This window comes from Lonchura striata, chromosome 3 (genome assembly GCF_046129695.1).
Source record: "Lonchura striata isolate bLonStr1 chromosome 3, bLonStr1.mat, whole genome shotgun sequence".
Taxonomy (NCBI): domain Eukaryota; kingdom Metazoa; phylum Chordata; class Aves; order Passeriformes; family Estrildidae; genus Lonchura; species Lonchura striata.
The window spans coordinates 52896750-52912719 of record NC_134605.1 but is presented as its reverse complement, the minus strand read 5'-3'; the positions used below and the strand labels follow the sequence as shown (position 1 = coordinate 52912719).

Here is a 15970-nt window from a genome sequence, read left to right as displayed (position 1 = left end):
AAAAAATAGCATAGAAAGCTTATATAAGTCTGTGATAAGAAAATTTTAATTTATTTCATTGATTTCATTTCTTCAAAGTATATGTCTTCAACATATACCATTTTATTTCTAAAGCATCACATACCTGAGTGAAATCAATTCAGTGTCTCTTTAGGGATCAGTTTATCTTTGGGAATGTCAGGCATGTGTAATGTGAATGAATACATCCTTGCTCATCATCTTTGTTCCCTTTTTGCTTAATGGGAAGAAACGGGCATTTCCAGGATGTGATTTATCTGATCCCAAGGGATAAATACACTAAAATAGTTAAATGAACCGTGCTGCAAAACAGCACTGTTTTCAATGATGGTAAATGTCTGTGCTGTACAATACTACAGTGAGCTGAAATCCAACCTGCAGGCTTATATTTGGAGCTGTGTCTATAGGAATGGTTGTTCACTGGTTTCCTGACAAGGTGTTTATACTGTTTTCATACTGCAACCTGTTGGTCTCATATTGTTAAGTATATTGGGACCAGTACATTCTCTGAAAGCCAAATACTTTATGCGTTCCAGACTGAAAATTCAGTAGGTCCTTTGGACTTCTCTGAGTTTGCTTTAATGATGAGGATCAGATGCATAGAAGTGATGTTTGTACATGTAGCATACCTAAATTCTGTATGACTTAAATACTTGCTCTCTTCCAACAGGTATAAATCAAATGAGGACTATGTCTATGTCAGAGGTCGTGGCCGAGGAAAGTACATTTGTGAAGAATGTGGCATTCGCTGTAAAAAGCCAAGCATGCTCAAAAAACATATCCGCACTCACACTGATGTCCGGCCTTATGTATGCAAGCTGTGCAATTTTGCCTTCAAAACTAAAGGTACTTGACCTTTTTTGCTGAACTCCTGCCACTTCTGGAGCTATTTTGCCCTCAGGGATCCAATCATGCATTGTAATCAAGGAGAGTATTTTCTTCGGAATAAAATTGTTTGTTTATATATACAGGACTATATAAGAGAGTTTGTTCTCTTCTGTTTAATTGATCCAGGGATTTTGTAAGACTCTGAGACTCCTTGGATAGCTTCATAGAGACCTAGAGGCCCTTGGCTGATCCTTCTGTCTGCAGGGAAAATGTAGTAGCATAAGAACCACCCTGAAAAATAATACTCTGCCAACATTTTTGCATGAAGCAAATTTTAATTGCAGCAACACTTAAATGCTACCAGGAGACCATACTTCTTATGACATAATGTAGAAGCAGAGCATCAGCTGCTGAGGAATACATGCCTTCACAGGCTTTATAGTGGGTCAGTTTCAAGTTTATAAATAATACATGTCTCCTAGAGGGGCCAGTCCATCCACTGTGGCATTAATTATGAATAGAGATCTGATAGCTTCTGTTCACATGTATTTATCAGCACAGAAAAAAGCTTCCATTTGTCACCCTGTGGCCACAGATAATGGCATTCTTTGGAATTCAGATTCGTGATGCAACCATCTCCTTGAAAAAAAAACCCTTTCCTTGGTATAATTTCTTTGTAGCACAGCCTAAATGAGCCTTAGATTCTCAGTTTCTTAGCTTCCCTTTGGCAGACAAAAGAATGGATTCTGGTCCCAGTGCAGTGAAACTTAACTCAAAGTGGGAGAAAGAAAGCTGAAGGAAATTTTTCCCAAGATCACCATGCAGCTTCATGGCTGTTTTGAGGATTAAGAATTGTAATAGTTTCCATCACTCCAGCAATTCTTCTGTGCCAAAGATGGGAACAGCTGATGGATGGTAGTAGACCCATCAGCCTAATTTGAGAACTTTCATGGGCATTGGAGACAAAGACAAGGAGCTGCTTGTTTGTAGTCCCAGTAGATCATCTGGTGAGCTGTTCTCCTATCATTGCTTACATTTGACATTGCTGGAGGAATGGGTCTTGAGTAGGGACTTGAAGTACATGACAGTATTGTGGTTTTATAGCTGTGTTCAGAGAAGACATTCCAGGAAGAAGAGATGGCATGGAAAAAAAAAAAAAAAAAGAGAAATTGCTTGCTGTGGTGGCATTTCTGACAAAAAAGAAATACGGAGGAGGTGGCTTGGAATGGCACAGAAAGGGAATGAGTAGCAGGAGAGTAGGTTAGCCTTCGAAGTACAAGAAGTGTTTAACTGGTGCATTGCTGATTATAAGCAGCTGTCAGCCTCATAACTGCTGTTGCTACTTTGCTGAGAGCAGTAGGGGACAAACTTTCAGAGATACTTAGGTTTTCAGTTTTTCTGAGCATTTAGCCATCCAGAAACATCAATATCCAAGTTAGATTTTTCATGCAGTGCACAGGGTCAAGAAACTCCTAATGAGAAGGGAATTATTTAAACTAGCTGGAACTGAAAGTCAGAGAAGAGCCTGGCTTGTGAGTTTCTAAGCCCACCTTTGCTACCCAGCAGAGGAGTGCAGTGTTCCTGACCCAAGATGGCATGTGCCACAACACCATCTGGAGATGCTGGCTGGGGTCCTAGAAGCAGCATAAATGCACTTCCAGAGGGTTTTCCTTGAGCTAAGAAGCACCATGTCTTCTTAGTGGGTTGGGTTTACTTGTGCCATGCTTTCCCTTTTGGGTGTTGCAAATGAGGATGAAGTAGCAAATGGATTAGAGTGATATTCTCCAGCTTGTGCTTTGTGCTCAAGATTCTTTGTCATGAAATGTCTCTTGGGGCCAATCTCAACCCAGTTTTTTAATCTATGAAAAAACAGACCAAGACAGGCACTCCAGAAAGTCAATAGTCTAGTGTTAAATTGCTCCCTCAGGGGAATGGGAGATTTGCTTTCAAATCTCTGCTATGTCTGGTTTAGATCCATGTTCTAAATCTGGGAGCTGAACCTGAATTTCCCATATCCCAGATGGGTGCTGTGTAAGCACAGCTCCTCTCAGTTCAGAGACTGCAGCAAGATGGTAAACTTGTATAGAGAAGACTCCTATAACTGTCTTTTTTTTGGTGGGGTACTTTTGCTTCCAAATGCTTCAAATAGATGGAGCATCTGGAAACCATGAGCCGAGTATATGAGAGAGCCCTTACCTTGAAAGTGCCACTGTGTAAATGGGAGCGTGAGCTCTGAATGGCTGCTGTGCTGTGGACTTACTTCGATGTCTAGGCAGTCTGTACATATCATGAACAGTGAGTCCAGGAAGAGATAACATCCAAAAGTGAGTTTTGTAGGGGTGCCTAAATATCATGTGGAAAATTGGAGAGATGCCTATGTACCTCCCGGGCCCTGAATTCATTTGAATTTTTTATTTTCTAAAGATATAAAAACTCACTCTCATTAAAACAGGCTCTGAGGCCAGTGGTCTTGATGAGTCAGCCCTATCAGTTGTGTTTTCTACAGCTAAAACCCATTATCTGTGGCATAATGGAGCTAAGATACACTAAAACCTTACTTGAAGAGTGATAGTTGTTGTATGTTAATTACACTAATCTCTGATCCATAGGAAATCTGACAAAACATATGAAGTCTAAAGCACACATGAAAAAATGCTTGGAGCTTGGAGTATCAATGACATCTGTAGATGATACTGAAACTGAAGAAGCAGGTATGTCAAAATGATTTAATTTAGCTGGAATGGCCTCATTCCCACAAAAGTATGGAAAGTATGGGGTCTGCAAATGACTCACTGCACTTTAACACAGTGATGGGCATGGGAAAATACATGACGAGTATTTGGGGCATTTTTAATTGAGAGTTAACATTTTAATAAAAAGGAAGCAAAAAAAAATCCTATCTAATTGTCTGGGTTATACTTTTTTGCATGAAAAGGCACTAGAAATAAAAATATGGCCTGTTGTCATCTGTCTCATTCATGGCTCCCAGTAGTGAAGTTGCGAGGTAGTATAGGATGAATTTGCTTTCATACTTCAAGTATAGGAATTTAGATATTATTTTGAAAAAAAAAATGTTTTCAATCAATGAGGAATGGCTTTATGCAGCCGTCTCAGATGAACAGCATCCAGCAATGGCAATGAGAGTGCTGGGTGGGGGAATGGTTGGGGTGTGAGAGGTGGGGTATGTGCTAATCATTTGGGCTTGCTGTGGTTGTTTCAGAAAATATGGAGGACATGCAGCAGGAGGCAGAGAAGAGCAGCAACCTGGCAGGGCTGTCAGCAGAGCACCAGTTTTCTGATGCGGAGGAATCGGATGGCGAGGATGGCGATGACAATGATGATGATGATGAAGATGAGGATGATTTTGATGATACTCAGGGAGACTCGACACCAAAAACCAGATCAAGAAGCACCAGCCCGCAGCCCCCTCGGTTCTCCTCCCTGTCAGTGAACTCGGCTGGGGCATCGCAGGGGGCTTCCCCAGAGGGCTCCCTTTCGGTGGGACACTCTTCCCTCATCAGTTACTTGGTCACCTTACCTAGCATTCAGGTTACTCAGCTTATAACACCAAGCGACTCCTGTGACGACACACAAATGACAGAATATCAGAGGTTTTTCCAGAGTAAGAGTACGGATTCGGAGCCCGATAAAGACAGATTGGACATACCCAGCAGCATGGATGAGGATTGCACGCTTTCGTTAGATCCCAGTTCTTCTCCGAGGGACCTCTCACCTTCCAGTCGACAATCGTCACCTGGCTACGATTCTTCACCCTACAGAGATAACTCACCAAAGAGGTATTTAATGCCAAAAGGGGATTTGTCACCCAGAAGACATCTGTCACCCCGACGAGATATTTCACCCATGAGGCACCTTTCCCCACGGAAGGAGGCTGTGCTGAGGAGAGAGTTATCACCAAGACGGGACGTGTCACCAAGACGTCACCTATCGCCAAGGAGACCAATGTCACCAGGGAAAGATGTGTCTGTTCGAAGAGATTTGTCTCCCAGGCGAGAGAGGAGATACATGGCCTCTGTTAGAGCAGCATCTCCCCGGAGGGGCTTGTACCATAATCCAGCATTGTCCATGGGTCAATATTTACAGTCTGAATCTATTCCAGTGGGACATTCAGTAAGTATGAAAGAATATTTTCATTTCCCTTGTCAAAAACTGTGCTCTCTCTTACTGAACTTGAGCATTTCAAAAATCTTTGCAGCTTTGTAGAAGAAGAAGGCATAAACTTTGAGCCTTGGTGGGAAGTCCTGGAACAAATGCAAGAAATTTGGAATAGACAGAGACCAAGTCAGGATGCTGATTCATTTAGATGCACTAGAGTCAGCCTATGGGGAAAATATTCACTTGGCAGAACCCTGAGTAGCTCCATGAACTTCAGTGAAATTAGGCTGGTTTGCATTTCCTGCCTCCATATTAATTTTATATATATATATGTATAATTTTTAAATGGTCCACAAAGCTTATATGGTTTGTGAGGCTTGCTTCTGCACTGTAAAAAATCTTGTACTTCCTAGACTCTCAGATGAGATCCAGCCAAAATCAAGGCTTAGAGGCCTGTTCTTGTGGTATGGTGCCCATCACTGAGTATTGTTTAATGGAATATAAATGCAAAGATAATGGAACCTCTTAGAAAAGCAGAGTGCACACTGAAATCATGATCTGTGGCTTGAATTTAAAGGATATTATTGTGTAAGAGGAGCAGGCAGCTGTCTGCCCCGCAGAAAGTACTGCAACCGTCTGGGTGTAGATAAGCAAAACTTGCACAGCTGCTCTCTGTGCTCTTTCCTTTTGGTTAATCAGCTCTCAGAAACTGCCAGATTGGCACTTTTGACCAGCCCTAGCATTCACAAAGCACTTCCTCCACAAATAGATTACATCTTCAGGGTAAGGAATGGCCTTGCTAGGTGTGAATTTACATATTTATTTACTCTGCTTTTCTCATAGTGTTGCTGTTGTGGCTGCCCTCTCAATGCCTGCCTGTGTGTGGGTTCAACCTGGCCAAGCTGTGACAATCTCAGGTTACCCCAGAGCTCCTTGCTCCTGCTCTTCTGGCTGGCCTCTCCTACCTGCTTCCCCATTCCCAGTCTTCTTGGCTCTCCATATAGTCTTTGCAGTGTTCCTCTGTGGAGGAGAAAAATTGAACCCTGAACTCAAACAGTCAGCATTTCTCAGCTCTGGTGTGATTTTCTCTGTAGAGTCAGGCTGATGTGTTATCTGCTCCCAGGAAGGGAGTGAGGGATGCACCTGGGCAAAGATGGCTGGAACAGGGATGGAACAAAAAGAGCTGAGATGTGGCCAGCCTGGCAGATCCAAAGTGATTTCCCAGCAGTTTGGGAGTATAAGGGAAAGCTGCAGCTTGAGTGGCCATATTTATAGGAGAGAGCAACACAGATGCTTCTCCCACATCTTAGACATTGCCCCATGACCTGGTAAGTTGTTTGAGAGAGCACTGGGGAGGGGTGACTGATGAAATGAGAAAGGGCATGCTGAAACCCTGCTGCACTCCCACAGGAGTGATCACTGCTCAGCTGAGGGAGGATACAAATCCCACCAGCAGTTCTACTGACTACGTGAGGAAGCACAAGTGGGTGAAGAGTCACCAGTTTAACTAGTCATGATGTCTTAGTATCAAATGAATGGGATCTTATGGGATTCTACAGCTGACATTGTGCAGGGTGCCCCAGTCCCTCCTGTCCCACATGATACACACTGGCATCCTGTAGTAAAGATTTTACAGGGGTAATGATGCTAGCAAAAGTGTATGTTAACAATCATCCTTAGCCATCTGACAGTTCTTGTTGTAATATTTTTCTTAAGCATTATGCACACCTTCCAGCAAGGCATTTAGCACATTGTAAGGATTTTCTTAACATTTCTCACTCCTTCTTTTGAAAATTCCACCATTCCAGATGGACTTCTAATGCTTACCTTGTTTTTGAGGTAGAGTCAGGCATGTGGTAGTGAAAAGCACAATGTGAAAGATCAGTTGTCTTACAGAAAGCATCAGTAACTTGATGGCATGTTGAGTGTTTTTAGAGAGAAGGCCAGACCTCAGCAGAGTCACTACAACCTGAATACAGGAGGTATCACTGGAAGTGGAGCCCAAGCAAACTTAAATGAGAAAAATGACAAGTGAGGATAATTGCCCATTGCAACAAATGACTGCAAGGAAGGAAAGATGGATTCCTCATCTCTTGATGCCTTTGTGGAAAATGTACTTTAGCCAAACATTAGACAAATTAAGTGAAACACAAGTTATTATACTCAGTATGTGGGAAGACAAATAGCACCTGAGCTTGCTATAAATGAAAGCTGTCAGAGAAAAAAAAAGGAATAAAGGTTGTTTTTCACTTTTTAGAGTAGTGAAATCCAGCAAACCAGAGCATCATTAGCAGCTGCATTGGTGATGCTCATGCTGGCTTATAATCCTTAAAATACTTTAAGAGCTGCTTTGGGTTCCCAGTCCTTGGAGGAATAAGAGCAGTTTTGTGCTTCTAGTGCCTGCAGTTCCCAGAAGAATCCAGTTTTCTTTCTTCTCAACTGAAATTTATTTATTTGCTCTAGTTTCTTTGGTCAGTGCTGGTCTAGTTACTCTTCATTTTGCTTCCTGTTGAATGTCCATGCACTTTGGTGGTCTTGTGCTCAGGCATTGAAAGCACCACATAGAAAGCAATTAAAATTATTTGTTTAGGAAGTGGAAAAGGGCATGGTGAAAGTAAATATTTTTTTAGATTGTATAAAAATACAGGAAAATATTTTTTTTCTCCTTTGGCAATCAATAGCAGGATACACTCTTGCAATAGAATACTCTCTCTAAAGTAGCCTAAGTCTGTAGTATGTGCTGGGTCACACTTGGCTTTGACTAGTTAAATTGGTGTCTTTAAAATTAATGCCAGATATCTTCTGCTCTCTAAATACATTTGGGATCTTATCTTCTGTCAATGCCAGAGGTTTCTTTCCTTACTGAAGAGGCTGATGCCATTATCAAAGGGCTCATATTCTTCTTCCCAGTCATCCTCTGTCAGAAGATGTCTCATCTTTCCTGAGAGAAAGAGAAGGTCTAAGAAGGCTTAATTTGTTCACCCTGAGTGAATCTCATTTAGCATTTTAGTTTGGATCAGGCATATGTCTCTGTTGTCACATTTTTTGTGTTTTGACTCACAGTTTCAGCTCAGTCTTGGAGTAAGTGACCTGGATTGTTGTCAGATGGAATTAAACTGAAAATGTGCACCAGGAGGGCAGCAGGTGCACTTGAGCTGTGAGTGGCCATTGAAGTGATGGCAAAGAGGACCACATAGGGCTAATCTGAAGCAACTTTCCCTTCCAAACACACAACACTTGCATTGTGAATATGGGATTCAGCACAAACAGTTTTTACTCAATTCCTGCTTGTCCCAACCCTTAGTACACCCTGCTGCTTCCTAGTGCAGACCAGAACCTTTTCTTCTTCTTCTAGTCCCAGGATAGACACAACAAGATTGGGAAGGTGCCTTGCAGTGAGTGGTACAGACTGGTCTCTCAGAAATATTTTAGCTTCTAGGCAGTGGTGGATTTCGCTTCTGTTGCCATCTTGTTGCTCATCTCATTCATTTTGAAGTCTGAAGCCTGTCTTGATATATTCAGAAGGGCTGAAGGTAATTAGGCATCTCTATGACCACTTGAAAGTTGGTAGGACTTAAGGTCCTTTGATCATCCCAAACATGGATATTAAATCACTTCCCAAACACTCACTACTTTATCATCTTGAGTGAAATGCATTCTTGTACAGAGAGCCAGAAACTTCTGAATTCCAGGTGAACTGTAAGTAGGCTCACTGGTGCATCTGGGCTACTGTGGTGTGTTCCATGTAGGACTGCAAACTGAAATGATCCTGAAAGTGAGTGCCACACAGTTATAGTCACTTTATTGAGCATCATGTCCTTCAGAAAGTGCATTGGTAATATGCTCTGTTACTGATTTTCACTATAGAATTCGGTGTTTTGTGGTTTTAACTTTAAGAAACCTCAAGTACATTATGACATGCTAATCAAAGAGACTGTTTTCCACCCAACATGTTTTTGCAAGCTGTGGTCTGAGGCTGCCCAGAGGATGTCTGTGAAGGGTGCTTGGCTTTGAAATGTGACCTTCCTCTTAATCTCACACAGCCTGATTTGGGTGATGTACCAGATACAGGGTAAACCCTATCTCATCCCTGAGGCATTCTGGGGGACTTGTGAAGCTGGGTGTGGCTTTGCTCAGGGGTGTGATGTGGCAGTCTAGCTTTGTGACCAGGTCAGAGCATTTAGTGAAGAGCTGCTAGAGAATACTTGGAGTTGAAGAGAAATATGCTAAACTGTAACAAATGAGAATTAATAGGAAATTAACTGCATTTCCATAACCTGACAAAGAGAAGAGCTCAGCTCACAGGACTGGCAGCAACACATTCTGACTGCACTGCAAAAAGATGCCATGACTTTCTGCTCTGTGATCTAATACTTGCCCTGTCAACTGCAGAAAGTCTTTAGATTTTCAGGATGCTTGTTGAAAAGAGACAGGCTTTCTCTGGAAATGTGTGTGTCTGCCTGTAGGAATGAAAATGCTAGATATTGGTAAAGGAAATAAAAGCAGGGTAAGAGGTAGGAACAGTTACTAGTGATTGTAACTATTTATGTTACCTGCTTCCAAACTTACCTGCCAGGGCTAGAGAAAAATTATCCACTATATGCTTAGCCAGGCTTGGAAGGTATCCCAGTGACATGCACACACTTTTGCTGTCAGTGTTAAAATTGGGCATGTGAGAAATATATTGGATGATGCTGCAGATCTTGAAGCACACAGCAGTTTCTGTCATGTTAGCCACCTGTATCCAACAAAGACAGTCTCTTGCTATATTTCCTTATGAAACTCTGGCAGGGTAAAACATGAAACCAATTTCTCAATTAGAGATTCGTGTGTGACTGGGTTTATTCTTTAATGAGTTTTACTCTTTTTTTTGCTCAGTTTCCCTTAGCCCAAGTTCACATCAGATGTAATAAACGTCATGGTGTAGGAAAGGTCCAAAAGGACAGTATAACTGAGAAACTGGTTGACAGCCCAAGGATGGAAAAAAATAGGGGGCAAGCAGCTGTGCGGGGTTGAAGTTAGTGATAGGAAGGACTGACAGGGTAGATGAACTGTCTTGTGGCTTGGCAGTTGCAGTTTATTTTGTATAGTTTTCCCCATTCAGCAATATAATGTGCTGTCACTGTGCTTTCATGTGACAGTTTCTCTTTTATGAGACTCAAGTGTCTCACTTTCTGAATAGGAAAATTCCCAACATAGATTAGTCTCTGAATAATATCTCTGAAGTTTGACTCTGATTATTATGGGTCACCCTTTCCTGTCTCAACATTGATTTATATTAAACAGGACAAAGCATCTGAGCACAGTGAGATTGAGCCCTTGGGTAGCACAGAAACTGAATCTTTAATTGCCCCCTAAACCAGCTCCCTAGGATGAGATCAAGAGGTTGCTTAATGCCTTGAGAACTAGGATTTCCCAGCAGTGAAGTGCTGCCACTTCAATGCATTGGCATTTAGCAGCACAGTCCTCGGGCTGCCACACCAAGGCTGTGGTAGCAATACAGCTCTGGGGCAATTGATCCATGTTTGGTCAATTTACAGAGCAGAGATGAGTGTTTTCATTCATTTAATTTCATATGAGAGTCCCTGAGAGATGTGTGGCCAAATCCCACATATAATTATGAAAACGTCATCCTGCACTTCTGTCCTCATTACTTCTCTGGTCAGCAATAAACGATACTTAATCATCAGATTGACAACAAATTTTAAAACTTAGGAATGAAAATAAAAAGGAACCCAAAAGCCCAGGGCATGTTTAATAGTGAGTGGAGATGGAGCTGTTTATTCTTTCAAGGCAGGAACTAATGGGAAGGCAGTGAAAATGTCAATATTGCGAGATTGGCTTTTATTAGCTGTCACAAAATCCCCCATTCTTCTCAATCCCATTATGAGTGGGTGAGTCTCCCTGGGACAGAATCATCACTTTTAGTCACAGCTGATGCCTGTGCTTTTGTTATTATTTATTGTTTACACTGCAGATAAGCCAGAGGGGTGCTCCATTGTCTCAATGACTAAAAAAATGTGTGTCTTCATCACACAGAGACACTTGAACTTTCATGGAAATACCCATCTGCTTTCGCCAAGGATTGGGTAAAGTTCCCAGGGAGCAAGTGCCTTCTGTGGGGTTCAAAAGCAGATTTTTCAGAAGGCAGTAAATACATATATGCTGTCAGATATTCCCCGTTATGCCAAGCAGCAATGCTGAGCAGGGGATGTTCAGATGTGTCCTCAATTCTCTGCAGTAAAGTTTAAATAACAGCACAATTTTCCAAAAGAGAGGGTAAAATGGATTTCCTGGCCAAATTTCTCCTGGGGAATGAAAATCTATCTATCCCAAATTCTGCTAAAAGTTTCAGTTGAATATAATACCCTCCACTTCCTGACCTAAATTGCTGCATTGTGTTGCTGAATTCTCTTAACTAGCCACTGCCTTTTACCTCAGAGGCATGAGCCCTGTAGGGCTGAGCTAAGCAAAACATCCTCTGTTGTTTGGATATGCAATTAGTGGAGTTTTCCAAATGCTTTGGGATCCATCTGGATGGAAGGTGCTTCATGAATGGGAAGTTGTGTTAGACAGGAAAGCAGATAGGTGGTTTGGCAGCCAGATGAGAATTCTGATAGTAGCACTGCTGACATCTCTTTTTTTCCTTCTGGTTACAGAGGAGGGGGTTGTCTCAGGCACCTTACTTCAACATATATGGAGAAAAAGGAGGCATGGAGCACCGCAGGTCTAGCCTGTTCCCTGAAGGTCCGAGCGACTACGTCTTCAGTCATCTTCCACTACACTCCCAGCAACAGATCCGAGCACCTATCCCCATGATGCCTATTGGGGGCATCCAGATGGTCCATTCAGTCCCCGTGGCCCTTTCAGGTTTACATTCTCCGTCCGCTCTGGCCCTGCAGAGGGAGGTCTCTGAGGAGAAGCAAAGAGGAACTGCGGAAGCCCTGACAAAAGAATCGTACAGCATTTCTAAGCACCACGAGAAACGTACCTCTCCGCACAGCTTGCACCCCGCTGCTCCCCCCAGCGCCCCCTCCTCGCCGCTGCTGTTGCTGGCTCAGAGCACATCCGAGGACAGTGTGGTGGCTACCGAGAGGGAGCAGGAGGAGAACATACAGACTTGTACAAAAGCCATAGCCTCTCTGCGAATCGCCACAGAAGAAGCCGTTCTGCACGGGGCGGAGCAGCTGCAGAGGCCTTCTGAGCCTCACCAGAAACCTTTAGAAAGTGCACATTTTAGCATTAAACACTTTAGTGGATCTGAGCCGGGCCAGCCCTGTGCCTCAGCCACCCATCCTGACTTGCACGGTGGTGAACAGGACAGTTTTGGTACATCACAGACTGCGCCAGCCCATCCCACCTTTTACAGCAAGAGCTTTGTGGATGTCCAGCAGCTGGGCTTTCACAGCAGGAGCGACCCCACATCAAGCACACAGGAAAGGAAAGATCCGTCATCTGAGAAGAGCAAGCCGCATTGATCTGAGATGCATGGAGACTTTCACCCATACATTTACCCCACTTTTTTTTTTTCTAGAGATAGAAAAAGTATTCAAATTTGCAGCATGCCTGTTCTAAGTTACAGTAGTTTGCTATTATATATACTTTTGTTATATCAAAAGAATTAGCTAAAGTAACAAGACATCATGAGCCTGACCAAAACTAAATTTGAAATTCTTATTGGGTCTGGTACTTTTAAATTGTACAGATGTTTGTGCCTTTTCTTTACTTTGCTTATATTCTTATAAGCATTTTTTTAGCAGTAATTTGTACATATTTTAGAATTTGTGTATCTGCTTTGTAATAAATGTAATTTCTTTCCTTTTTTGGACACTTGGATCTAAATGATGTAAAACAGAACAGCATCAATATATGTGAGGTTGCACTAAAACATATTTTTATATGATTAAAACTGAACAGCTTTTATGTACAGCTCTGATTCTGTAATACTAATATTTATTTACTTTGTTTCATAAATTGTAAATTTTTTTCTTAATGTTGTGGATTGCTTTTCTATGTGAAGCATGGGATTTACTGTTGCGTAATTAGAACAAAATGTATATTGTAAAACAAGATATTTAAACTAGAGTATCTTATATTATTCTGCACTTATGCATTAGTTAAAAAAAAAGATAAAAGATGTATCAGTCAGTTCTTAACTCTTGTACCTTTTTTGTTTCTTGTTTGCCGGATTGACTATAACTTAAGTGCTGATTGTGATTTTAAACTGATAGTACCGTAAAGCATTAAAGTAAAACAATGTGCTATTGTGAGTTTTTTCAAAGCTTTATAAAACAGTTATAAATATATTAAAAGTATTTGGTCTTATGTGAACATGTTGATCGATATGCTCCTTAAAAAGCTATGGGAAAAACATTCCACCCCATGTAAATATGTGCATCACTGGTGCCATCTGTGTAGCTCACCGGGACCGGCAGGGTTTGCTATGCTGGTGCTTCCAGGAGCAGGGACGGGGCACTGCTGACTGCCAGAAGGCAGAGCCCAGCAGCGTCCTGACCCACTCCCTGGCCTCCAGCAGCAGGGTGGCAAGGCCCCTACGGCCGCCTGGGGCTGGGCAAGGAGCTGTCCTGCTGGCTGGACACACGGCGCCCTGCCGAGCCTGGCAGTCCCCTGCTCCTGAACACTGACCGAGGGGCGCAGGTGTCATGAAGAAGTGCTCTGGAGTGTCAGAGAGGGGTTTGGAGAGGAGAAAAAGGTCTTTCCTTGCACTTGAACTCCACTGCTGGCCACTCCCTACTGCAATACCTGTGCCAGCTTCGGGGGAGGCTCCCATTCTGTCCTGTTCTGTCCTGTCCTGTGGATGGAGGTGTGTGGCCCTGCCACCAAGGCAGCGAGCACCGCCACCCCGGCCTCTTCTGAAATGAGTTTCATGGGCAAGAAAGTCACAGTCTTCCAGTGTAGGGTCTCCACCTGGGCAAGGTTTGCTCCAGAGGGAAGGCAGCAGGAGCCCGGGCTTGTGTTTGAACACGTGTGGTGGGTTCCCACTACCACCAGCAGCATGCGTGCCTGCACGCACGCACACACACACACACTCAAACACACGCATGCACACGCACAGATGAAAGAAACCAACGACCTGGATTATATTTTGTGCTATTTAGTGGATTATAAATCTGTGAAAACAAGTTTGTATATTGAAAATACATCTAAGGAGTGTTCTTTAAAAAGAAATAAATATACAGTTACATGTATGAGGTGTCTAGTTTTCATGTGTTCTTTGAATTTTTCAAGTATTGGTGTTCCAGCATTCTGCACAAGAAGTACCCTTAAGAATGTGAGTGGTAGTGAAAAATGTGGACCATATATTGGCTTTGTCACATATTATCAAACTAAACCAGTTTATGTCTTTGCTAATACCGTGTGGGGGCAGAGCCACAGGTGGCATGTTGTAATTCAACATGATGGCATATGATTAGTCTAATACCATAATGGATGGTGACCACTTCTAAACATTAAAGCTTAGCTTCTCATACCCATTGCAATGTTCTGCCTTTAGTCCAGATCATTGTGGTAACCTTGCCACGATAAGCATGTGCCAGAAAACTGGCTCATCTCAGACTGGAGAGAGGAGAAACAGTATATGTAGTCGGAGATGAGCAGCCTGTTGGATCATGCTTCCATAAAAAAAGGAGAACTCAATTATACATTTTAAATAAACAAGCTCCATCTGATAAAAGCTTCTCTCCTCCTGGGCTTCATGTCTGTATTGAGAGCAAAATGCTCTGCACAATGATCAGCTAATCAGGTAATCATAGATATTTTATTAAAAGGGAACCAGGCAACCCCTGATGGTAAATGCTCTATTAACATTGCCTCTGTAAGCAACCCTCTTACTGTGGGAGTTACCTCTGACTTGTTTGATTATTTTAATTGATTTGCAGCTGCAATTTGCCATCCACCTTCTCAGCCTTGGGGCATTTTTTTTTTTTTATAATCAGTGAGCAAGTATCACTGAAATTACATGTGATATTTTTGGGTTACAATGGAGCAACGCTGAAGAGGTTTCAGGTACTTACATTCTTAATTGTATTTTCTTAATGACCTAATGTGTATACAGAGCTTTGAAAAAAACATATCCTCATACAAGGCATAGGCATAAATGATGACTTTTCATACTTTGTAAAGGGTGTGGAGGAGAAATGGCAAGCATCTGACAACATTTTCCCAGGCATGAGCAATTTTCAGAATCAACTGTGCAAGCACAGCAACGGGGACTGGGGGCAAATAATTCTGTGAGCGCTCTGCCTGCACTTCCCAGTGCAGCCCCCTCCAAGCTGCCTGCGGAGATGATGGTGTGGGGCTGTTCGTGCCCAGCTGTGATGAGCCTGCATCTTCAGCCTCCGTGCTGGGGGAATGCAGCTGCATGGCTCCCAGCCGGGAATGTCGGGCTCCGGGCAGGACTGGCGTTGCCTGTGTGAGGCAGCCCCTCTGAGGGCGATGGGGAGGGGATTCCTCCACAGTACTCAGTGCGGTGGATGCACGGAGGTCTCTTTGGACCAAAAAGTGTAACCCTGAGCTCACTGATATAAACGTTTTGTGTTTTTAAAGGGGGTGAAGAGATTTAACAGGGCACTCTAAAAGAAACTGCAGAACCGAACAAGGATCCTTATATACAATGTGCTAAAAAACTCTATGTCAGGAATATAATTACCTATTGTATTGTTCAAGGAGGTTATAATATTCTATGAAGATCCATATGTCTTTTCTGTAAAGCACAAGAGAAATACAGATGCTCTGGCAAGCTCTCTTTATTTTCTTCTCTCAGAATACTGTTGCTAGAGTCACTTCAGGACTTAATCGCGTCAGCAAGACAGAGGGTGTATCAGTCTCATATAACTGCCTGCACAATCCTCTCACAAAGCTTTAGATTCTGACTCAGGGTACTAACTCTATCACATGTTAAATACTTCTATGTGGACTTCCCCACTGCAGGACACCCTGCCAGCAGTGAATTATAATTAGCACCAATAAAGGGTATCATTAACTAAGG

The 15970-nt window shown here is 42.6% G+C and overlaps 1 protein-coding gene across 12 annotated transcripts in view; it reads left to right on the top strand.

The window, feature by feature from the left end:
* HIVEP2 (HIVEP zinc finger 2) overlaps nucleotides 1-14171 on the top strand; it is a 136417-nt gene extending 122246 nt beyond the window's left edge. For all 12 annotated transcript variants that reach the window (XM_021553152.2, XM_021553154.2, XM_021553141.2 and 9 more), the window contains 4 exons: nucleotides 689-864; nucleotides 3456-3557; nucleotides 4067-4977; nucleotides 11622-14171. In XM_021553152.2, the coding sequence (XP_021408827.2) occupies nucleotides 689-864; nucleotides 3456-3557; nucleotides 4067-4977; nucleotides 11622-12440 (2008 nt within the window). In that variant the 3' untranslated portion in view covers nucleotides 12441-14171. The remainder of the gene's footprint in view (nucleotides 1-688; nucleotides 865-3455; nucleotides 3558-4066; nucleotides 4978-11621) is intronic.
* The last annotated feature ends 1799 nt before the right edge of the window (nucleotides 14172-15970 follow it).